The sequence below is a fragment of the Oncorhynchus nerka genome, linkage group LG27 (genome assembly GCF_034236695.1).
Source record: "Oncorhynchus nerka isolate Pitt River linkage group LG27, Oner_Uvic_2.0, whole genome shotgun sequence".
In the NCBI taxonomy this organism is placed as follows: domain Eukaryota; kingdom Metazoa; phylum Chordata; class Actinopteri; order Salmoniformes; family Salmonidae; genus Oncorhynchus; species Oncorhynchus nerka.
This window is the reverse complement of record NC_088422.1, coordinates 44700887-44727129: the sequence shown is the minus strand read 5'-3', so window position 1 is coordinate 44727129 and position 26243 is coordinate 44700887. Positions and strand designations below refer to the sequence as shown.

General features: G+C 42.7%; 1 protein-coding gene across 4 annotated transcripts in view; it reads right to left on the bottom strand.

The window, feature by feature from the left end:
* The window catches only part of fbxl17 (F-box and leucine-rich repeat protein 17), a 314946-nt gene that overhangs the window by 167592 nt on the left and 121111 nt on the right, over positions 1–26243 (bottom strand). For all 4 annotated transcript variants that reach the window (XR_003860846.2, XM_065011703.1, XM_029638371.2 and 1 more), the window contains one exon: positions 14111–14241. Coding sequence is in view for 3 of the 4 variants with exons in the window: in XM_065011703.1 (XP_064867775.1) it covers positions 14111–14241 (131 nt within the window). In the remaining variant the exon portion in view is untranslated. The remainder of the gene's footprint in view (positions 1–14110; positions 14242–26243) is intronic.

Sequence of the window (26243 nt, the reverse complement as noted above, 5' to 3'; positions counted from 1 at the left end):
AGCAGATGATAGTCATTGTTTTAAGGTCTACAAGCTGAAGGAAGGGCCTGGATGGACTTTTGCACTTTTCCTTGGACACCCATAGAGACACAAAAAACCCAAATACTAGAGTTGAGAAAGACTCTGATATCAGGTGAGGTGAGACACAGTTGTATTATAATAATAATAATAATAAATGCCATTTAGTAGACAATTTTATCCAAAGCGACTTACAACAGTGAGTGGCCCCAGCAGGAATCGAACTCGCGATACAAGGCGTTGCTAGCGCCATGCTCAACCAACTGAGCCACACGGGACCAACGTTGTATTTTACTTCCGTTCACAACATTCCCAAGACTTTGCATATTGGCAGTCAACTGCCCTTATCGTCCCATAATTATCCATTCCTACAGACACAACAGGCCGACACATGCCTATGCACCCTCGGAGTAATGCTTTTCTGGGAGAATGACTCTCAGATATTCACTATTTTATTAAAAACGTCTGAAAAAAGTAGAGGAAAAGTCAGAGGGGCCCCCGAGCCATCCCTCATCTTGTTTGATTTATATGAGAGGCGACAAAAATGTATAACAGGCAATTTGGAGGGTGATTTGTGAAGTGATGGAGATATGCTGAGAATGTTCGCCAGGAGAAAGGAGGGAGGAAAAAGGGAGAGAAAGAGAGGAGGGTGAGCCAATATTGATTTTGTTGTTTAAATGAAGCTGTCGGGAACGGTGTGAGAGTGAAAGACTGAAAGGGAGAGAGGGAGGCTTTGGGACGTGGTAAACACAACTATACGCCAAATGAACAACCCCCAGAAAATGTAAGTCCACGTGTCTGCTTTCAAAGTGGACAAGAGGCGAGCTGACTAGTTTTGCGCTTGCTCTCACCCTCACACACAAAATCGACACCCCACATACACATCCCACCACGCATTCTCTCTCTCTCAAAAACACACACACACCCCACAGACACAACTCCACACACGGGGACCCAAATCAACTCCAAGAAAACTCAAAGGCCAACATAAATACATGAACTGTGCAGGCACTTCAGACAGAATGAAATAACTGAATAGTTTAGCAGTCCTGACACAGACAGACACACCGTTTCACAACTGTACTGTTTAACAGAGAATAGTGAGGCGCTGGACTGGACAGAAGAGGCAGACTCAACGCTGCAGGACTCGAGATCACTGATCGGAATATGTTCAAAGATGCATCATCCACCCAGGACTCCTCCAACAACATTGAGGAATATACATAGCAAGTAAGAGGCTTCATTAGGAAATGTGTTGATGTTGTACCCACAATAAAGATCCAGGTCATTCCCCAACCAAATACCCTGGATCAACCATGCTGAGAGCCCGTACTGCATTCAATGTCAGCAGAACGAACCCTGATGGCTAGGTGGAGCGTACAAGGCAAGCAGGTACCAGCGCCGCAAATCCCTTAGCAACGCAAAAAGACAATACAGATTCAAACTTGAATTGATGTTCGACAACTCGGACTCGGAAACGCATTTGGCACGGACTACAGATGATCACGGACTACAAAGGCAAATACCCAATCCAACAACACCTCCACACTGACTCTTAGGCCTGATAACTCCTCTCTACAGGCTGTTGTTGGTTAAGTCAACTAGCATTGTGGTGCCAGGACAACAACCTCTCCCTCAATTTCAACAAAGGAGTTGATTGTTGACTTCAGGAAGCAGAGGGAACATGCCCCGATCCACATCAACGGGACTGAGAATCAGCAGTTCCTGACCGTCCACATCACCGAGGACTTGACATGGACCAACAACACCCCCTACCCTTGTCAGGAGGGAGCAACAGTGTCTCTATTTACTAAGGCGGCTGAAGAAAATGGGCATGCCAACCTGGGTCTACTCCAAATACTACCGCAAACAACACAGAGAGCATCCTGACCTGTTGCATCACAGCCTGGTACAGGAATTGCTTGACCGCAAGGCCCTCCAGGGGGTGGTGAAGACAGCCTAGTACATCACTTGGACTGTGCTCCCACCCGTTCAGGAAAACTACGCAAAACAGTGCCCGAGGAAGGCCCAAAGCATCATCAAGGACCCCCAGACACGAGCTGTTCTCTCCTTTACGGATACCCACAGGCTCAGAGACAGCTTCTAACTACAAGCTATAGGACTGCTGAACACTTGCACCTGACTGGTCACCTGCACTGACTCTCTGCACCTTATCACACTCACACACACATATACAGGTAACTGCCCAAAATAATGGAAACACTTGAGTATATGGAGGATAGAAATGATATTGAAAGCAAATGCTTCCACATGTAGCGATGTGTCGTTTGAATGTGATATGTTGAACAATGCTGAACCTCATGTTGAATTGACCTTAACCAACTTTAGGTTCTCACCCCAAAACCCCTGATCTGCTTCCAAGACAGTGGGTCGTATAAAATGGGTCGCGACAGCTGGGGGTGATACCAAAAAACTCCATCGCCAGCAGGTCGACCACAGGCCCAGGACCTTTTCCTTTAAACGGCCAGAACTGGTAACTGATAAATTAGGGGGAAAAGTACATTTTAAGGAATCGTACCTGATATCCAGTACAGAAATAGGGACAGAGGTGCCCCTGAACTAAACAGGCTCAGAAGAAGACGGAAGACTTAAAAGAGCGAGCGTAGCCTGAATGATACGCGTGAGCTAATCTTCTTCAAGGGAAAGAAAGCGAAGACAATTATAGGACAGCCTCTGCAACTGATGAGTGTTATTACATGTGGCACAATCAATTGGTTTTGTCTTGTTGTTCTGGTAAAGAACTCCAATTGATGTTCAAAAATGTCATACCTATTATTGTAACTGTAGTCTTATAGAGGTATTACTAAAATAACTCGTAAGTCAGGGCAGAAGACCATTTTGTCCAATAACTGGTGCCCATTTAATAAGTGTACACACTATCTTACCATCTGACACCCTGTGCGAGGAGAACCTTAGAGCTACTTTGCTAGAACAATTTGACATCATGAGTTTGCGCCAACAAAGGCGTAAAAATGCTCTGAAATGGACACCTCTGTACCCACTAAAAGTGTGACAAGAGTGCTACCGTTCTCATAAGTCTCTGCAAAATGTCAACACAACTATTGGATACAATCTAACGTTGTCATTTGATAAAGTATAGGATTGAACATAGAGTAGAATTACGTTGATTAGGATATCACATTCAAATAGACTTACTATTTAACAGTACTTTGAGCATATCAGATCATCAGAATTATCTGACCGACATTGATCGCAATGGCTAACAAACAACTGATCGGCCCTGGTGGTATAAACATCGTGCTAATGATTGCACTAGGCGCTTCGATGTTAAACCGCCAAATGTCTAATGAAATTAAACTGTGTGTGTTACTCGCAGCAGCAATAAAATCATTTGAGGACAAAACTCTCAACCAGTCCTCTTACAGTCTGACTGAGACTACCAGCAATGTATACCACCATGTGGCCCCGGATAACACCACAGAGATCTTATCTTCTCTCACGCTACAGGGGTCCCAAATGGAACATAAATCCAAGCTATTGTTAAACTCACAAGGCGATAAGGCTATGCCTGTGAGATTAGATTTCGCTAATTTAACTGACCTAGCAGCTATGTTCAACACTTGCCAATTACAAAATGACACATAAGAACAGTCCCAAGTCATGCGTTCAGAAATGGAACAAATAAAAACGAAATTGTTAACCTACAAGTCCCAAGTCTCTAATCAGCTAGAAAAGTTGAATGAGCTAAATCAGGGCCAAGCAAAGACTGTGAGCAGAACCCTTTGGGTTGACCAAGTTACAAGGGAATGTTTATTTTCAAAACAAAAGGCAATGCCCCACCTCCCGAGTGACACAGCGTTCTAAGGCACTGCGTCACTACAGACCCGGGTTCGATCCCAGGCTGTGTCACAACCAGCCGTGACCGGGAGTCCCATAGGGCGGTGCACAATTGGCCCAGCGTTGTCTGGGTTAGGGGAGGGTTTGGCTGGGGGGGCTCTACTTGTCTCATTGCGCTCTAGCGACTCCTTGTGGCAGGCCGGGCACCTGCCGGGTGACTTCAGTCGTCAGTTAACCCAAATGCGCCCCAACAGAGCTCTGGAAATGCAAATGCGCTACGCTAAATGCTAATAGTATTAGTTAAAACTCAAAAGTTCATTAAAATACACATGCAGGGTCGAATTAACCTCTTCAGTCGACCCTCTACTTTTTTAACATTCTGTTCAAAATGCAACATTCAGCGCCCTGTCATGCCAGGAATATAGTATTGCATTTGCTTAGTCTGTGTGGATAGAAAACACTCAGACGTTTAAAAAACTGGTTAAATCACTGCTGTGGCTTTACCAGAACGGCATTTACATCGAAAAGCACAGGAAAAACTGATCACTGAAAATGGGAAAATATATCCATGCGCTACTTGAACCCATTGATAAGCGGAACCACAATTAATTGACTGAGGTTGCAGTACCTACAGCTTACAGGGTGTCTAGAGTCTTGTCATTTCCCTTCGAGTTTTTCTTGGTCAAACACACAGGACACCGTGTCTAATCCGGAGGACGATATTTTCGTTGAGTTTCTAGCCGGACATTTTTTCCAGACGGAAAGCGAAATGATCTTTACAATCTCCTGATGAATTTTATCGATTAACGTTTACTAATACCTAAAGTTGCATTACAAACGATTTCGGTGTTTTGTGAAAGTTTATCGTCGACTTTTGAATTTTAAAAATGACGTTACGTTTTGAAACGATGTTTTTCGTTTATCACACAGTCTACATATAACGATATCTAGGCTTTATATGGACCGATTTAATCGAAATAAAGACCCAAATAGTGTTTATGGGACATCTAGGAGTGCCAACAAAGAAGATGGTGAAAGGTAATGAATGTTTTCTATTTTATTGTGCGGTTTTGTAATAAATGCCACGTCCCTGTGGGTCTTTTGGGTGTTACATGCTATCAGATAATAGCTTCTCATGCTTTCGCCGAAAAGCATTTTAAAAATCTGACTTGTTGCCTGGATTCACAACCAGTGTAGCTTTAATTCGATACCCTGCATGTGTATTTTAATGAACTTTTGAGTTTGAACTAATACTATTAGCCAGCGCATTTGCATTTCCAGAGTTTAGTTGGGACGCAAAGCGTCCCGGTAGAAGCAACAGGTTAAAGCTACACTAAGTGTGAATCCAGGCAACAAGTCAGATTTTTAAAATGCTTTTCGGCGAAAGCATGAGAAGCTATTATCTGATAGCATGCAACACCCCAAAAAGACCCACAGGGACGTAAACAAAATAATTAGCATTTAGCGTTACACAAACCGCACAATAAAATAGAAAACATTCATTACCTTTCACCATCTTCTTTGTTGGCACTCCTAGATGTCCCATAAACACTATTTGGGTCTTTATTTCGATTAAATCGGTCCATATAAAGCCTAGATATCGTTATATGTAGCGAAAAAAACATTGTTTCAAAACGTAACGTCATTTTTTAAAATTCAAAAAGTCGACGATAAACTTTCACAAAACACTTCAAATACGTTTGTAATGCAACTTTAGGTATTAGTAAACGTTAATAAGCGATAAAATTCATCAGGAGGCGATGTAAAGATCATTAGCTGTCCGTCTGGAAAATGTCCGGCTAGAAACTCAACGAAAATATCCGGTCCTAGACCGGATTAGATACGGTGTCCTGCATGTGTTTGACCAAGAAAAACTCAAGGGAAATGACAAGACTCTAGACACCGTGTGGAAGCTGTAGGTACTGCAACCTCAGTCAATTAATTGTGGTTCACCTTTAGCAATGGGATCAAGTAGCGCATGGATATATTTTCCCATTTTCAGTGATCAGTTTTTCCTGTGCTTTCGATGTAAATGCCGTTGGTAAAGCCACAGCAGTGATTTAACCAGTTTTTTAAACGCCTGAGTGTTTTCTATCCACACAGACTAAGCAAATGCATATACTATATTCCTGGCATGAGTAGCAGGGCGCTGAAATGTTGCGCGATTTTTAACAGAATGTTCAAAAAAGTAGAGGGTCGACTGAAGAGGTTAAACACTGTTGCCTTCGACACATTGGTGCAGCTGGCTTCCGGGTTAAGAGGGCAGGTGTTAAGAAGCGCGGTTTGGCGGGACATGTTTCGGAGGACTAATGACTCGACCTTCGCCTCTCCTGAGCCTGTTGGGACAAGATCGTAATTGGATCGCAATAGGATATCACAAAATTGGGGATATGGGGATAAACCATGTGTTTGATGTATTTGATACCGTTCCACTGATTCCGCTCCAGTCATTACCACCAGCCTGTCCTCCCCAATTAAGGTGCCACCAACTTCCTGTGATCGACACCTAGGCCTACTGAAACATCCCAGGCAAAACACCACACACTCAACCAAGCCAGAAAGATTATGAAAGACATTGAACATTTTTGATCCGTCACATCCTTTTAAGGCTCAAACATGAAGTCAAACTTCAAAAATCTCAACCATTCTCTGCATTTACTGCCACAAATCTCAGACGATGAGAAAGTATACCTTCTCAGAACTACCACTGGTAGGACAGTTCATGGTTCTATTAAAACAGATGTTCACTTGCTATGCCGAGCCCTAACTTCTGGGTACTCAGCTCTGCATGATAAGAGAATTAAGAGTTTATTAGGCTTAAAGTTCAGCCTTTCATACCCATTACCAAAAATCTGCAGAAAAGTACAAATACGATGGGACGACCTAACAGAACGCAAATGAGGTTAAAACCTATTGGAATCTGAGTTACACAATAACTCTCCACAGCTTCCTCAAACTAAAAGACCAACCAAATGCGACAGCATCCCGGCCTCGTTCCAGCGTCCCCCTACTTCTTCAGGCCAACCTGATTAGTTAGGCATTTAGTAACTAAATAATTAAACCCAATTTTGTATTGCTGATTCAACTTGTTAGCCAGGGTTCGGGGAAGATATCCAAGAATTTACCACTTTCAGGTGAGACTGAAATAAGGTGTCGATTGATATTGACTGCTATTGACGTAAAATATTACTAGGTCTAAGAGTTTATTCGGAAGATAACAGCTCTATAAATATTATTTTGTGGTGCCCGACTTTCTAGTTAATTACATTTACATGATTAGCTCAATCAGTAAATATTAATTACAGAGAGAGGATTTTATAGAATAGCATGTCATATCACTTCATCCGGCATAGCCAAAGACACGACACTGGTAAAGTACTCAAATTGATTCTCAAAAGAATTCCCACCTTCAGATGAATCAATGTTTTACTATTATTGTAATTCTAGTCTTGTAGAGGTATTACTAAAATAACCCATAAGTCAGGGCTTAGAATACTATTATTGTAATTCTAGTCTTGTAGAGGTATTACTAAAATAACCCATAAGTCAGGGCTTAGAATACTATTATTGTAATTATAGTCTTGTAGAGGTATTACTAAAATAACCCATAAGTCAGGGTTTAGAATACTATTATTGTAATTCTAGTCTTGTAGAGGTATTACTAAAATAACCCATAAGTCAGGGTTTAGAATACTATTATTGTAATTATAGTCTTGTAGAGGTATTACTAAAATAACCCATAAGTCAGGGTTTAGAATACTATTATTGTAATTCTAGTCTTGTAGAGGTATTACTAAAATAACCCATAAGTCAGGGCTTAGAATACTATTATTGTAATTATATCTTGTAGAGGTATTACTAAAATAACCCATAAGTCAGGGCTTAGAATACTATTATTGTAATTATAGTCTTGTACAGATATTACTAAAATAACCCATAAGTCAGGGTTTAGAATACTATTATTGTAATTATAGTCTTGTACAGATATTACTAAAATAACCCATAAGTCAGGGTTTAGAATACTATTATTGTAATTCTAGTCTTGTAGAGGTATTACTAAAATAACCCATAAATCAGGGTTTAGAATACTATTATTGTAATTCTAGTCTTGTAGAGGTATTACTAAAATAACCCATAAGTCAGGGTTTAGAATACTATTATTGTAATTATAGTCTTGTAGAGGTATTACTAAAATAACCCATAAGTCAGGGCTTAGAATACTATTATTGTAATTATAGTCTTGTAGAGGTATTACTAAAATAACCCATAAGTCAGGGCTTAGAATACTATTTTGTGCAATAATAGGACTGGTGTCCCGTTAATAATTGGATAGTAATAGGTGTACACACTACCTTATACACACAATTGATGAAGCAATTAACATCCCATCATGCTTAGGGTCGTATATAAAAATGCTGGGCAGGCCATTATTTTGGACATTATTTTTGCTACCACCCCATTGGATGACAATGCCCCCAACCACAGGGCACGAGTGGTCACTGAATGGCTTGATGAAAACCATATGCCATGACCTTCTCAGTCCCCAGATCTCGACCCAATTGAAACTCACGGGAGATTCTGGAGTGGCGCCTTGAGACAGCGTTTTACGTCACCGTCAACAAAACAACAATATTATGGAATTTAACGTGAAAGAATGGTGTCGCATCCCTCCAACAGAGTCCTAGATACTTGTAGAATCTATGCCAAGGTGCATTAGAGCTGTTAAGGCTCGTTGTGGCCCAACGCCCTGTTAAGGCACTTTATGTTGACGTTTCCTTTATTTTGGTAGTTACCTGTATATTCATGCTAAACACATATCACAACTGCTGCTCCCAGTCTTATTATTACTGCACAATACTGCACAATTTAAACACCTGCCCCGCAATCCCACAAAACACGTGTAAATATTGGACTACAAACCGTGCCTTCGTGTATTATAATTCAATGTTTATTCTATTCTACTGAGCTATTTGTAGTGTTATAGTGTTCTTATCTTTCATGACTTCGTATCGTTGTTGTGTTGTGTCCGAGAAAGAAAACTGCAGGTGAGCATTTCATTGGACGGCGTATACCATCTGTATCCTGTACCTGCGGCTAATACAACCTTAAAACCGAACACAGGCAGGGTTAACGCTGAGACATACTGATGTAGTGTCTATAGCGAGGCAGTTTTACTGACCACTCTTCACCATTCTCGAGAGGAGGAGACGGTTTGGAACTGAGGTAATGTTTTTAATTCGTCAAACACAACGTCTTTGACTGCTATCCCCTTTGTTTCATCATCTTCTAATTGACTCGTATCTCTCTCCCTCTCTTGTGTAACATTACTGGTATGGTGAGAACAACATGCTGAACAACATGCAGTGTTTACATGCTTCGGGTCATCACACAAAATGCTCTACAATTTTCAGGAAATTAAGAATCGCAAATAAGGACCTCCCACTGTCCCAGTCAGACAGCCATTGGTCGAATGTTAAGGCACAATGGTTTGAGAGGTGGAGAGAAGGCGTTAGAGGGGAGGGGGGGTGGGGGGGGATAAACTGCCAGGGTATTTTACCTCCCCTTGGGTCCTGTATTTTTGATGACACCTCATTTCATCACGCACGGATGCACACGCACACGCGCACACACACACACACACACACACACACACACACACACACACACACACACACACACACACACCTCATGGGTTCCATCTATCTGATGTCCCCATCGGGGGGGAATTACACCAGGAAATAAGAGGTCATTTTACACCTGTTTACCTCCACACACAAACACCCCGTCTAGGTCAAGCCCACCAAATACCACAGTGGTAATCTAGCAGCAGGGAGGTAAATGGTAAAGAGATGGGATGTGGAAGAGGGGAGGCACAGGTGGAAACTGTTTCTGCTAGATGACTGATTGCTAGTGGTGATTGCTAGTGCTTTCGTAGAGTGCGGGTGTACTGTGTACTGTGTACTGTGTACATGCATGTGTGCGGCTCGCGCGTGTTTAGGGGAAACCAACTCGTTATGGCGGATCCCATGTCTGATTCTGAATCATATTGCCGGGTGTCTGTCTCCCTTTTCCGTCTCACTCCGTATCCCTCTGTCTTACACCGCAGCGTTACATTCTGACATGCTAAACTAGGCCTGTCCAGGAGAGGAACACACCCATGGAGGTTAATCTCATTGTCAAACAGACACCCCTAACACAATCTCTCCCACACCTCTCTGAGATATGTGACATTTCATAACAGTAAACCAGATTATCAATTTGATTTGCTCTCTGGGCCCTTGGGCACTCAGCAGCAGATCGAGCCAGTAGGTTATACAGTACATCTGATATACAGCCTGATATAGAGTCATACAGCCTAGGATTTATACACCTTGCAACTGGGGAAATCAAGGTGGTAAACTCTCCCCTCTTGCCTTGCGTCTCTCATTTTGTCTCCCCTAACTCTCTCTCTGTCTGTCATCTCCCAGCCGTAGGCTCGCATCAAATCAAATCAAAGTTTATTGGTTGTGTACACAGGTTTGCAGATGTTATCGCAGGTACAGTGAAATGCTTGTGTTTCCAGCGCCAACCGTGTAGCAATACCTAGCAATACAAAACAATACACACATAATCCAAAAAGGTAATAAATATATATATATGTGTGCGCGCACTAAGTGGCCAGTTTATTAGGTACACCACCCCGTTCACGAAAATGAATTGCTACTACAGACAGTGAATAACCTGGCCGTGGCTTGCTATGTAAAGCATTAGACTGGGCAAAACGAGTGACCTCGGCGAGCATATTATGACCATCGGTGCCAGGCACGCCGGATCCAGTATCTCAGAAACGACCGACCTCCTGGGCTTCTCACGCACGGCAGTGTTTAGGGTTGTGTAAACTCACTATATATACACACAGAGTATACCAGACATTAAGAACACCTTCCTAATATTGACAACGGCCTCAATTCGTCGGGGGGGGGGGGGCATGGACTCTACAAGGTGTCGAAAACGTTCCACAGGGATGCTGGCCCATTCTTGACACACACGGGAAACGTGAGCGTGAAAAACCCAGCAGCGTTGCAGTTCTTGACACAAACCGGTGCGCCTGGCACCTACTACCGTACCCCGTTCAAAAGGCACTTACATCTTTAGTCTTGCCCATTCACCCTCTGAATGGCACACACACGACCCATGTCTCAACAATCCTTCTTTCACCTGTCTCCTCTCCTTCATCTACACTGATCGAAGTGGATTTAACAGGTGACATCAATAAGGGATCATAGCTCGGTCTACGTCATGGAAAGAACTGGCGTTCCTAATGTTTTGTGCACTACATAGTCATTGAAAACCGGTCACTAAAATAATGTTCACATTCTGTTTGACCCGCTTCATACGTGTAGGCTGTACTCTAGCCATGGCTCATCCTATATAACGACTGACGCACACACCTTTTCAATGCATATAACTGTCCACACATAGTGGCGTATAACGTAAGTACCATAGTGCGGAAAGCTGAGCTGTAGTCGATGAACAGCATTCTTCCATAGGCACTTCTCTAGTCCAGGTGGGATAGGGCGGTGTGCAGTGCAGCGGCAATTGCGTCGTCCGTAGATCTGTTTGGGCGGTATGTGATTTGTAGTGGGGTCTAGGGTGCCGGTGGAGGAGACATGGTCCTTAAATACTGTACCCTCTCGAAGCACTTCATGATGACAGAAGTGGGTCGCTTTCTTGAGTACGGGAACAATGGTGGACATCTTGAAGCAAGTGGGGACGATATGTCCGTAAACACTCCAGCCAGCTGGTCTGCGCATGTTCTGACGACGCGGCTTGGGATGCCGTCTGGGCCCGGCAGCCTTGCGAGGGTTAACGCGCTTAAATGACTAGCTTACGTCGGCTACGTGAGTAAGTATGTAAGCATATAGGCTCTTCCCCGCCGTAGGCTCTCTCGCCCTCCCCAGTCTCGCCCTCCCCAGTCTCTCCCTTACACCGCAGCGTTACATTCTGACAAGCTAAACTAGACCTGTCCAGGAGAGGAACACACCCATGGAGGTTAATCTCATTGTCAAACAGACACCCCTAACACAATCTCTCCCACACCTCTCTGAGATATGTGACATTTCATAACAGTAAACCAGATTATCAATTTGATTTGCTCTCTGGGCCCTTGGGCACTCAGCAGCAGATCGAGCCCAGTAGGTTATACAGTACATCTGATACACAGCCTGATATAGAGTCATACAGCCTAGGATTTATACACCTTGCAACTGGGGAAATCAAGGTGGTAAACTCTCCCCTCTTGCCTTGCGTCTCTCATTTTCTCTCCCCTAACTCTCTCTGTCATCTCCCAGCCGTAGGCCCCAATAATCCTGTACACACCCCTCGCCCCCCAGCTCCACCAACACCAGTTAATGTCATTATAGGGCATAGGGCCGGTATGTGTGTGTGTGTGTAAGGGGTGAAGAACGGTAACGTCTCGCGGCCCCCTCAGAGTAATCTGGCACACGTCAATGTTTTTATTTTTATTTTTTATTGGTGGAGTATACTAGAGTCCCATAACCCTCTAAGTCCAACCATTCCAGCAGATTCATAGATGTATAACCTGGTACGGAGCTGAGAAACCGAGGAGGCTGCAGCCGTTGAGTCTCGGCTGCATAGTATAAATACAGTAGTGTGTTAACACTCCAAAAGCAGCCTGCTATACCTCAAGGCAGGTAGGCTGCTGCCAGGGACACACATCAATACATAAAGCAGATATAATCAATATATTAAAAAAAGAAAGATAAATAACACAAGAGAGGGTTTACTCAAGCCACCAAAGTCATGCCTCTAAAGGGTTGGTTTTTCCCTCTCTCTCTCTCTCTCTACAGTAACTCCCACTTCCTCCCAAAAGGAAAATCCTATTTCACCTTTTCCCTCCTCTGGGACGTGATCCATGAATCCAGCCAGCGGGTTATTTGAGTCTGTCAATCATTCCAGAGAATTGGAAGCGCCAATGAGGAAAAAGCTGCCAGAACCTTCTCTCCCCCCTTCTCTCTCATTCCCCCCTCTCTCTCTCTCTCCTACCCACTCTCTCGCTCTCCTTCCCCCCTGTCTCTCTCTCCTGCCCACTCTCTCTCCTCTCTCTCCTCCCCCCTCTCTCTCTCCTACCCCCTCTCTCTCCTTCCCCTCTCTCTCTCCTTCCCCTCTCTCTCCTTCCCTCTCTCTCTCCTTCCCTCTCTCTCTCCTCCCCTCTCTCTCCTCCCCTCCTCCCTCTCTCCTTCCCCCTCTCTCTCTCTCTCTCTCCTTCCCCCTCTCTCTCTCTCTCCTCCCCCTCTCTCTCTCATCCCCCTCTCTCACCCCCCCCTCTCTCCCCCCTTCTCCCTCTCCTTCCCCCTCTCTCTCTCTCCTTCCCCCCCTCTCTCCTCCTTCCCCTCGCTCTCCCACCCACCCCTGAGGGTGAGCAACGTTTGTAGTTCCATCACAGAAAATGTCAAACATGCCATGGAACAAAATCTATGTGCATGTGCGTGCACGCCTGGTCTAGAACTGGGAAAGAGCCAACTGGCTTGACTCACAACGCATCAAGCATGTGTCATAACACAGAAATCCCATCCCATGTCAGAGTTGAGTTTCCAAGTCTATTTTTCCACCTCCTCTACTCTCCTCCAGCCTCTGAGACTTGACTATAGAAACTAGCGTAATAAATATCAATACCTGTAGCGCAAGAGAAGTAACATACGGTCCTTATGTGGATGCTAGCATGCAGGCTAGCTAGTGCTAAGTATCAACAGCCAATCCAGTAGGGGCTGGAAGCTATAGTGAGCTTCAGATCTGTCAATTGCGCCGTGATATCGCTGACAATTTGCATCAAGTTCAGCTTTCCCTGTTTCTTTCTTTTGTTTCCCCGCCCTGTTAACGCTCCCTCGCCCAACACTCACACTGCCCGATGGTCCCCCCCTCCCACTTGACTTCTCTCCATTGAAAATGAATGGGTTCTGGTGTTTCATCGCCCCCTAACATGTTCAGCGGGTGCGTACTGCTAGAGGAAGCAATATCCAGCGATTGACAAATAGCCCCGTACACAGTAACACATCAGTGTAACACAGAAACTGTCATCAACACAGAACCAGAGTCCAAGAGATGAAAAGCTCACGACAGCAATTTCACACACCATCACATTCATAATATAGGAGCAAAGACGATATGCTGCCTTCACTACAGGAAAATAGCTATGATTCCAGTAACACACACACACGCACAAGCCCTAAACTCACAGAACATTAGTTTGAAATGTAGGTGTGTGTGTGTGTACCTGTCGTTGATGCTCCAGTTGAGACAGAGGTTGAGGGAGCTGAGGTTCCTACACTTCCGGACCACCTCCATCACGGTCTCGTTGTTGAGCTCGGAGATGTGCCGCAGGTCCAGGCTGCTCAGGTTACGCAGCTAGGTGAGAGGACAGAGATAGAGGTTCAGTAGAGACACACACACACGTTCTGCCTAAATATACATTGCACTTCAATCAATCACCTGACCAAACCTGTGTGTACATATGACCTCAACCAATCAGCCCAACTACCTCGTACCCCAGGACACTTGTACTGTGTATAGCCTCGTTGTTATTTTGTGGTAGTATTTAATTTTGATCTATTTCTTTCCTCCTGAACTGCATTCACGGTAAAAGTCTGCACTTACGTGACAAACAACATTTGATTTGCACCGCGAGTCCTTCAGCACAACAAAAGTTACGAGAGGATTACCAACTCAACAAGAAATAATAACACAGGTATATTTTCTCTGATACACACTCGGCAAGGAGGATGGGATAAGCCTACGCACACACACACCAGGAAGGCAGGATGATAAGTATTATTAAAACATATACCATTTCTAAAACGCACAACGGGGAAGCCGGGTGTAAAATGTCACAGTCATGGCTACACACAAAACAAGCTTCCAGTAGGTATTACGATTAGAGGTATCGTTGCCTGCTCTGTGGGCTTCTCGTCAAGACAGACTGGAGGAGGAAGGAGAAGGGCAGGGCAGCCTGGAGAATCCCTGGATCTGCTTCTCACTTGACACACGCGGAAATAGAAATGGTGTCTTGTTTTTATTTGTCAGAGGCCGTGCAGTCTGAAAAACATCTGGCATGACCATGTGGTCTGGTAAATCCATGATGCAATTAACCGTAGAGTCCACAGTGGCTTTACACACACGGGGTCGGCAGCACAGGGAGGAACCGTTGTCGCAGTCATAATTAGAATGCATATAGCTTAGTGTTGGGTCACATGGACAGCTACAGAGGTGGACAAAAATGTTCTACTGAGCGAGCGAACCAAGCCCCCACCTCTTCCACTGTACATAGAACCCCCCCTAACACCCCACACCCCTACAACGGATTACAAAGCAGCACAGCTCTGGGGTCCGTACACCCTCCTCCCCCCACATCTTATTTTTCCTGGTCTTTCACACAATTTTTGCCTGCCCCAACAGGTAGTTTACTAGGCAGTCCCTTTGCCTGCTGTCTACGCTATACCTAGGCCCTCCAACATATAGCTTCACAGTCAACCCCTACCCTAGGCCTGTAGACCACCCACCCAGGACAGAAAACAACCCTACCAGCCAGGAAGATGAGAAATAGATACTTCACTGTCGCCTCCTCCCTACAGAACAGACACCTCCTCCCCACTGATGGATCAAGGTGTGACACTTATCTGTTTGTAGCGATAGTCCCGTGAATAATCCTCCACTGTAGATCAGTAGAGAGAAAGAGAGAGGCAGGGACAGAGGGAGAGAGAGGGAGAGACAAAGGCAGAGACAGAGGCGAGACAGAGACAAAGGCAGAGACGAAAGCAGAGAGAGACAAAGGCAGAGGGAGAGGCGAGACAAGGGGCAGAGACAAAGGCAGAGGCGAGAAAGAGACAAAGGCAGAGACAAAGGCAGAGACAGAGGCGAGACAGAGACAAAGGCAGAGACAGAGACAAAGGACAGAGACAAAGGCAGAGACAAAGGCAGAGACAGAGGCAGAGACAGAGGGAGAGACAGAGACAGAGGCAGAGACAAAGGCAGAGAGAGACAAAGGCAGAGACAAAGGAAGAGACAGAGGGAGAGACAAAGGCAGAGACAGAGGTAAGACAGAGACAAGAAGCGAGACAGAGACAAAGGTAGAGACAAAGGCAGAGGGAGAGGCGAGACAGAGGGAGATAGAGACCCAGCAATATGATTCAGGATCAGACATGGGATCAGCCATAACGAGTAGGTATATAATATCTTTCATTATGTATATGGTGTCCCAACAGCACATAATTTGAAGCATTCCATATGTAAAAATTAAACTCAATACAAAATAATATTTTAGAAACATTATAAAGGCTCACCTGATAAATACATATCCTAAAGAGTTCCCCAGTGATCGACTTTGGATTGAAGGGTTAAATTATTCATAGAATGGCTGGTGTGTGGGGGTGGGGGGGTGAGATATGGCTGCGTTGTTGGGAAAACAAAGAAAATTCAGAAATGCATGTAAGACAAACCTCTCACTCACGGTCTCGGTCTAACACCCTCTCTCTTGTGATGTCAAAGGCTCACCTGCACGCTCTCACAGACACACACATCATGTTGTATGGCTATTTAATCTGGGGCCAACACTAAAGCACAACTTCAAAAGTGGAATTTGGTCTTCAAATATGCTTATCTTTGCCAAAATATAATTTATTGGCCAGCCAGTGGAAACCCAGCCATTGATGTGAATTATCCAACGAGAAACCAGGGTAACAAACCCTCAGTTCTGATTGGCCGATGTGCAGCTGGGTTGTATGCGAGTGAATTTGCATAGGTCTGCATAAATGAGGAGAGAAGCACAGTCACGGCTGAGACTCAAACTTTGTTAAACTCAACAAAAAAACACGACGGGGTAAAATTCTACATTTTGGAATGCGGATCGAAAAATATCCCTAAATCCCTCAAATAAAGAAATAAAATCTATGTCAAGAAAATAAAGGTCAAATGAGTGAAATCCATCACGTTGAAAGGAGTGACAGTATTTGTTGTCTCACTGTTGATAGATTATAATGAATAGAGTTGTCGGTCTTTATGCATCAGGATAATGAATCACTTATAAGATCAGAGTTGATACTAATTCATTACACTGATCACAGAAAGCGAGAGAGTGTGTGTGTGTGTGTTGGCATGTTTTCCCTCATTGGCGCTGCTTTTTACCGTAGCAGTTTCACTCCTGTGAGTTGGCAGGAAGGGTTGTCTGATTATTCACAGTGTTAATAAAAACACCAAACCTGTGAAACACAGCTGCTCTGGGCTCAGCCTACACACACGCCAGATTTTCCTCACTTTGTATTAATCACATTGGGCAACCGAAGGTCCAGTGAACTATTGCCATGGAGAAAAAAAAAAGAGCTTTTTGGGTTTATTAAAAATTCTGTATTTTCTGTCCCAGTGTGTGAGATGATGAGCGGAGCTCGAGGTTAACACCACATTGAAGTCTGTTCACTAATCAATACATTTACAGTAAGAAAAAAAGAGGGAATAAATAAATGCTAGCAGGTAGCCTAGTAGTTAGGCCAGTAACCAAAAGGGGGCTGGTTTGAATACAAGAGCCGACAAGGTGAAAAACCTGTTGCTGTGCCCTTAAGCAAGGCACTTAACCCCAATTTGCTCCAGGTGTCGTACTATTATGGCTGAACCTGCAAAACACCACATTTCACTGCACCCATCTGATGTATGTGACAAAAAGAATAATATTATATATATATATATATATATATATATATATATACACACAGTACCAGTCAAAAGTTTGGACACACCTATTCATTCAAATGTTTTTCTTTATTTTTACTATTTTCTACATTGTAGAATTGTTAAACAAATATTTCAAATAGCCACCCTTTGCCTTGATGACAGCTTTCCACACTCTTCGCATTCTCTCAACCAGCTTCACTTGGAATCCTTTTCCAACCGTCTTGAAGGAGTTCCCACATATGCTGAGCACTTGTTAGCTGCTTTTCCTTCACTCTGCGGTTCAACTCATCCCAAACTATCTCAATTGGGTTGAGGTCAGTTGATTGTGGAGGCCAGGTCATCTGATGTAGCACTCCATCACTCTCCTTCTTGGTCAAATAGCCCTTACATATTGTAGCCTGGAGGTGTGTTCGGTCATTGTCCTGTTGAAAAACAAATGATAGTCCCACTAAGCGCAAACCAGATTGGATGGTCTATCGCTGCAGAATGCTGTGGTAGCCATGCTGGTTAAGTGTGCCTTGAATTCTAAATAAATCCCCAAGTGTCACCAGCAACGCAACCCCACACCTCCTCCTCCATGCTTCACGGTGGGAACCACACATGCAGTGATCATCTGTTCACCTACTCTGCGTCTCACAAAAACACGGCGGTTGGAACCAAAAATCTCAAATGTGGACTCATCAGACCAAACAACAGATTTCCACCGGTTTAATGTCCATTGCTCGTGCTTCTTGGCCCAAACAAGTCACTTCTTCTCATTGGTGTCATTTATTAGTGGTTTCACGCAGTCTCCTCTGAACAGTTGATGTTGAGATGTGTCTGTTACTTGAACTCTATGAAGCATTAATTTGGGCTGTAATTTCTGAGACTGGTAACTCTAATGAACTTATGCTATGCAGCAGAGGTAACTCTGGGTCTTCCTTTCCTGTGGCGGTCCTCATGAGAGCCAGTTTCAAAGTAGCGCTTGATGGTTTTTGCGACTGCACTTTCAAAGTTCTTGACATTATCCGGATTGACCGACCTTCATGTCTTAAAGTAATAATGGACTTTCGTTTTGCTTTACTTATTTGAGCTGTTCTTGCCATAATATGGACTTGGTCTTTTACCAAATAGGGCTATCTTCTGTATACCACCCCTACCTTGTCACAACACAACTGATAGGCTCAAACATATGAAGGAGGAAATTATTTCCACAAATGAACTTTTAACAAGGCACACCTGTTAATGTAAATGCATTCCAGGTGACTACCTCATGAAGCTGGTTGAGAGAATGCAAAGAGTGTGTAAAGCTGTCATCAAGGAAAAGGGTGGCTAATTTGAAGAATCTGAAATATTAAATATATTTTGATTTGTCTAAACACTTTTTTGATTTCTGCATGATTCCATGTGTCATTTAATTAGTATTTATTTAACCTTATTTTAACTTGACAAGTAAGTTAAGAACAAATTCTTATTTACAATGACGGCCTACCCCAGCTGACGCTGGACCAATTGTGCACCACCCTATGGGACTCCCAATCACGGCCAGTTGTGATACAGCCTGGAATCGAAGCAGGGTCCGTAGTGACGCCTCTAGCACTGATATGTAGTGCCTTAGACCGCTGCGCCACTCAGAAGCCCCAAGTTTTGACGTCTTCCCAATTATTCTACAATGTAGAAAATAGTAAAAATAAAGAAAAAACCTGGTGTCCAAACTTTTGACTGGTACTGTATATATATATTATATTTATCTTTTTTTACTCAGTTCATTCAATCTTTTTTATTTTATATATCTCTCTCTCTCTCTATATATATATATATATATATATAGAAAAAAGATTGAATGAACTGAGTAAAACAGTTATAGTATATATAGTATATATATAGTATATATATATATATATATAGAAAAAAAAGATTGAATGAACTGAGTAAAACAAAAAAGTTATAGTATATATAGTACCAGTCAAAAGTTATATATAAAAAAATATATATATATATAATATAAATTACATAGATACTATTTATTTTGAATAATTTTGGTGAGAATATTTTGGGGAATACACATGTCTGTGCAGACTCCTTGTGAAGCTAGTCATAACAAACCAAACAGTTCCCACAGAGCATGGAGACTAGCAAACGCTAGAGCATCACATTATGAGGTTTAACGTGATATAAAAAGGATCCAACTACCCAGACTGAACCTCTGCATGGCCTGTCATAGGCTCCCAGGGAGACTTGGAATTTCATCATATGGTGAATTTCTAACCAGAATAACTGATGTATCTAGCCTTTAATTCACAGTTCCGTTAGTCTCAATTATTATGTTACCATCTTTTTTTTTTTACTCTCCATTCCTTTACTGTAAGTCTGTATCATGTGGTAAGTTTCAGTTCAAATCTCTTTTCCATTTCTTTGTGGACCAGCTGGTGAGGTTGGCTCCCACCTACCTCCTCCATAATTAGACACGTCTCAAAAGCAGGAAATGAGAGCACAGGTCAGGGGTCAAATAGAAAATGTCACATTTTATGAAATAAAAATGTAAAAATGGTTCACCTTCAAACAAACCGGGGCGAGAGTTTTCGGAAACTTTAGATTAGAGTTTGTGTATGTGTTGCCAGTGCACGGTGCCATGACCAACTATGTAGCGTCAGGTGCCAGACAGGAAGCTGGACCATAGTCGATACCACATGGAAAGGGAATGTCATGGTTAGAATACTGGACCTTGGACTATGAGGTCATTGATTCTAGTCCAAGACCTGTGTGACCGGCCCAGTCTACTCCTGGCATAGACACATAACCAGAGCTGGCATGGCTAGTAATCATCACAAAGACTGTGTATAACTTAGGCTGAATGTTGTGGCCATGCCACACTTTCTAAGAGGAGTAACTAAACAGGTTTGTTGGTAAGAGAAAAGTCAATCTGGCAACTATGGAATCAAGGAGCACACAGCCATGACCAGCATGGGCAGAGCAACAGTTGTCCTTATAGCAAGAGTTGTCTTAAAGAGTTGACCAAGGGCAAAGCAATGCTAGGTGTAGTGTTTCCCGTCTCACACGCTCTCTGTCCAGAGGTGTTGTACGGTGAGGGGACGGGACACCTTCTGTTTGTTTACCAAGGTGAGAGAGGATGAGTGAAGGGGCAGGGTGGAGGTGTGAGTGAGAGGTGTCGCTGGTCCACATTCAAAAACACCAGCACATCAGATGAGAGAGAGACACAATATCGCACAGGTCATTCCACACTAGTCAGCTTTCTGGGTCAAATGCCTAACAACAAGGATATAATAATACTGAATAATGATATGAATTTGTTCTCCATTTCTCTCTCCCTCCCTCGCTCTTCTTATCCGTTTCAGTCAGGAGAGCAGAGAGCTGTGGCAGGGATATCCCTCTGGCATCAAGACAAATCTCTCCCGCGCTTGCACTTGTCTCGCTCATTCTCTCTCTCAGCTGTTGGTGTATAAGTTTGTATGTGATGTGCGTGCGTAGTGTGATGAGTATGTGGACGGGTTGGGATGTATGTGGTCATTCGGATTAGTGGGTTGGAGAGTAAATGACCCTCTATTGGTCCAGCCCTCTCACTGCCCTCCCCCTACCACTGGCCACAGGCTGTTATCTACACCAGCACACACAGGATTAGAGAGACAGAGGAGGGGAGCGAGATAGAGAGTTATTTGATCTGTTTTGTTTTGTTAATCTTTTTACTGAAAATAATTTGGTTTGTTTAGAATGAGTTATTTCGATATCAGTTGCTGGAATATCCAGGGCCTTTATTCTTCAGCATGTGTGTGTTTCATTGGAAATATGAATTTGTTCTTAACTTACTTGCCTAGTTAAATAAAGGCATTTGGTCTGAAGAGTAGAGACCAATGATTTATATATACACACAGGGAGCACTGTGTTGAATCCACCGTCCCTCCATCTTGGCACTCCCTAACTATTGTAAAAAATATATTTTGGAAGCTATAGAAACGCATTTATTAAATGTCTACCTTCGTTTTTGCTACATCTGTTCTATTACAGACACCGTATTGCATTCTCAAAAAAAAACGCAGCTAGGTTGATGTAACATTTCAAAGTAAAAAATGTTTTCAATTTGCATGGATCACCTATCCGGTTGAATGCAGCATTGCTGTATTTTGTATTCCAAAACAATTGTCGGCCTAGCTGAGTAGCCGGCTAAGGCTCCTGCTCAAATGTTGTTGTAGAGCTCCACTTGTTTTAAGCCCTACCTGTTAAGTAATTTTTATTTATTTTTAAAGTGGATAGAAAATAATAATAATAATAATAAATGAGATTGTATTTGTATTTATTATGGATCCCCATTAGCAGCAGCTACTCTCCTGCGGTCCAGAAAAATTAAAAAAAAGGGCACCCAGGCCCCTACTCCAATACTACCACATTACAGTACAAAATCCATGTTATCGTGTGTGTATGCATGTGTCTGTGCCTATGTTTGTGTTCCTTCACAGTCCCCGCTGTTCCATAAGGTGTATTTTTATATAACTTTAATGCTTGCATCAGTTACTTAATGTGGAATTGAGTTCCATGTAGTCGTGGCTCATTGTAGTCTGTTCTGGACTCGGGGACTTTGAAGAGACCTCTTGTGGCTTTGGGGTATTTGTATTTTATTTTACCTTTATTTAACTAGGCAAATCAGTTAAGAACAAAGTCTTATTTTCAATGACGGCCTAGGAACAGTGGGTTAACTGCCTTGTTCAGGGGCAGAATGACAGATTTCTACCTTGTCAGCTCGGGGATTCGATCTTGCAACCTTTCGGTTACTGGTCCAACGCTCTAACCACTAGGCTTACCTGCCACCCCAATATATGGGTGTCCGAGCTATGGGTCAGTAGTTCAAACAGACAGTGCATTCAACGTCTTATAAATAGTGATAGAGTCAATCTCTTACTCCACTTTGGGCCAAGAGAGATTGACATGCTAATATTAATGTTAGCTCTCTGTGTACATCCAAGGGCCAGCCGCGCTGCTGTGTTCTGAGCCAATTACAATTTTCCCAAGTCCCTTTTTGTGGCACTTGACCACACAACTGAACAGCAGTCAAGGTGCGAAAAAACTAGGGCCTGTAGGACCTGCCTTGTTGATAGTGTTAAGAAAGTAGCGCAGTGCTTTATTATGGATAAAGCCACTTACAAATGTGGCTCTTTTTTCCTTTCTTGAGTAATGCAGCTCCAAAATGCAGGTGTTTCAGCCTAGCTCAGTGCTTTCTGTGGTGGCGGGGCAGCCAGTGGAAAATACAGTGTAGGGGCCGGTAATGCGCCGTGATTGGCTCAGTGTTCTGTCACTCATGCAATCTACTGGCAAATCCTTTTCAATCTTGTCATAATGACGAGAAATTATAGATAAAACGTATTGGTGGTCATTGGCCATTGGATATAAACATTATACAACAAGTTAGAAATCTCAAATCCAACAATGAGTGGTTTGGGGAGGAATCAGTGGCTAACTGCAAGCGTTGCAAAGCAATCACTAGCTTGCTATTCAGTGGAGTGAGTGTGTGGTCCAACTCTGGGTTTAAGAGTCTCTTTTCCAAACTTAAAAAGGATGAATATTCAACAAGATGGGCCAGAAAAGTTTGAATAGATTGGCCATGCTGTCATGTCAATCCATCATGATTTCTGCCGTGTTCAAAACAATTGGAAACTCATAACTGGAAAATCTCAGACTTCAGTGAGTTCAGGACAACTGGGAAAATAAGTTTTGAATGGTCATCCAACTCGAAATTCCAAGTCGGAAATTTGGGCCTCTTTCTAGAGAGGCCCTGAACTGAAGATCACTGACGTCATGGTTCGACCTTATTTTATTCCATTTCCAGTTGTCTTGAAAGCACCATAAATCCAGAGAATGCCAGACTGATGACAAAATTTGCCCACGAAGGACTGCCGCACCACCTTCCTGTTCAAATGAGCGCAACAAAAGGTGAGGCCAAAAATGTATTGTATGCTGCTGAATAAAATATGTCATTTGAATTTTTGATGCTGTACATTTCAAAAGTGCTGAACAAATAGTTATATTGACTACGTCCATCCTAGCTCGCTCATTTGTCTTAATAGAAATTACGGATTGCCTCTTACCCACTCGTTGTCCCCTCATGCCATAGTTTGCACATCTCAATTGTCAGTAGAAACCACATTTGTCAGCCAACCAAATCAGCTATATTTGATTTAAAGTCAGTAAATGAGCTGAACCACTGCGACACCTGGCTAAGGATTCACTCCATGGTGCTGAAAAGAAAGCTCTGCTGTTGGGACAGCTTTATGAAGGCCCTAACAGTTTGTGGGCACCATTTGTCACCGTTATAGTGCAATTAATGTATTGTTTAGTGTTGTATAGTGGCTTTTCTGGCATGGATTCCCCCCAATTTTTGGGGGCAGTTTACCCCACCACGATTTACATGCTTAAATCGCCACTGGTCACAAGTCGGATTTGGCATTACTGACACTTGTGCTTTAGGAAGACATACCTATTGCTCATGTCTTGATCAGTAGCACATTTGATTATATGGTCACAGAGACTGACCATTTATTTATCTTTTAGTACATTCACATTTAAACCCCTTACCATAGCTGCGAAAAGTAGGGGTGCTGAAGGTGTAAAAATATATATAAAACATTTATAATCTTCACAAAAATAGTGCACTGGGCCTTTACTAGTCATGTATTAGCAGACCGATATAGCAATCTGTAGCGCGGGCAAACCGCACTAGACAAAAAAAATATGAATTGCACCCCCAAACTACTTCCCGCAGCTATGCCCCTGACCCCTCAGTCTGACCACAGTCAAATCACTGTGTTCCTCAAGAGGACTGAGAATTTCAATTAAAAATATACAAAACCCAGCAAGCTGTACAACATTCCTAAATCATTAACTGTAGATGGGCCAAAAACAGCACAGATGAATTCCAAAAAGCAATCAAAAGTCAAGAAATTCTACCACTATTAGAAACCCCCCAAAAAGTATCATACCCTTACTGTATTGAAGGATTACATTTGAAAACAAGTATATATATATTTAAAAGCACAGCAACAAAAAACAGGTAAATTTTTAAGGATTGCTGGTTTGACAAAGAATGCAAAATGCTGAAGACAGAATTAAGGAAATTATCAAATCAAAAACATAGATATCCAACACAACTCAATTTTACACCTTAAACATTTGTGACCCGTTTAACAAAGCTAGGCATATGTCGTACGTCACTACTTCACAGGAAAGGTATTTGAATGTCTTTTTTTAATCCAAATGCACCTTTTGCAGGATCGAATCCCCGAGGTAATGGTAAAAATGTGTCGTACTGCCCCTGAGCAGGGCAGTTAACCCACTGTTCTCTGGTGCCACTGTTCTCCGGTTCTCTGGGCGCTAAAGACCCCTCTGACTCAGAGGGGTTGGGTTAAATGCGGAAGACAAATTTCAGTTGAAGGTATTCAGTTGTACAACTGACTAGGCATCCCACATCCCCTTTATCGACAGATCAGTTAGAAAAAGTGGTGATGGGCTACTTTCTGCACACGCCACGGTGTGAATCGGTGGGACTTGACACAACGCTGGCCAAACAAAACGGACTGCAGCGAAGCGTTCATCCATGTACGAGTAAGCGTCTAGCTACATTCAGATATTATATGTTTCTAAATTTGTCCGAAAGTCATTTTCATTGCAAGTTAAAGCGTACTGTTAGCCAGCTAGTCAACATTGAACCTAGATGGTTAGCTTTAGCTACCTACAGATTCATACTACAGCTATGACAATCAGTTTGTATTGGTAGCAGTACGAGTTGGGATTATGCCAGTTCATTGTTTAGCCAGCTAGCTAAACAAAAGACTCCACTTCGCCAGATGATTACATGACCCATCAAGTTAGCCAGATACAGCGGGGCAAAAAAATATTTAGTCAGCCACCAATTGTGCAAGTTCTCCCACTTAAAAAGATGAGAGAGGCCTGTAATTATCATCCTAGGTACACTTCAACTATGACAGACAAAATGAGAAAAACAAATCCAGAAAATCACATTGTAGGATTTTTAATGAATTTATTTGCAAATTATGGTGGAAAATAAGTATTTGGTCAATAACAAACATTTATCTCAATACTTTGTTATATACCCTTTGTTGGCAATGACAACAAAGGGTATCATTTTGTCTGTCATAGTTGAAGTGTACCTATTATGAAAATTACAGGCCTCTCTCATCTTTTTAAGTGGGAGAACTTGCACAATTGGTGGCTGACTAAATACTTTTTTGCCCCACTGTATGTCTGGGGGTGATTGCTGCCATCTATTGTACTTCATGAACATGTGTGCATGTCTAGACAATAGTGACTAGGGTTGCACATATTGAGGAATATTCAGAGGTGGAAACTTTCAGTGGGAATAAAAGGGAATATATGGTTATTAACGGGAATATATGCAAATTAATATTAATACCATTTAAATGTAGATGTTTTTTGAATTGGATAGATTTACCATATCATTTGGAGACAGAAACAGAAACCTTTCAACTTATCATAAGTAGACATAATTGCAAATTATTAAATCTTTCCAATAGAAATAAAAAAAACAATTTATTTATGAATTGAACATTAATTAAATGAGTTGACTCTTCACATGGGATGATTTCACTGAAAAACAGAAGGGAATATTGAATGATCCCCAATGATCCACTGCATCTCCCAAAAACGTTTTCAACATAAAATTATAG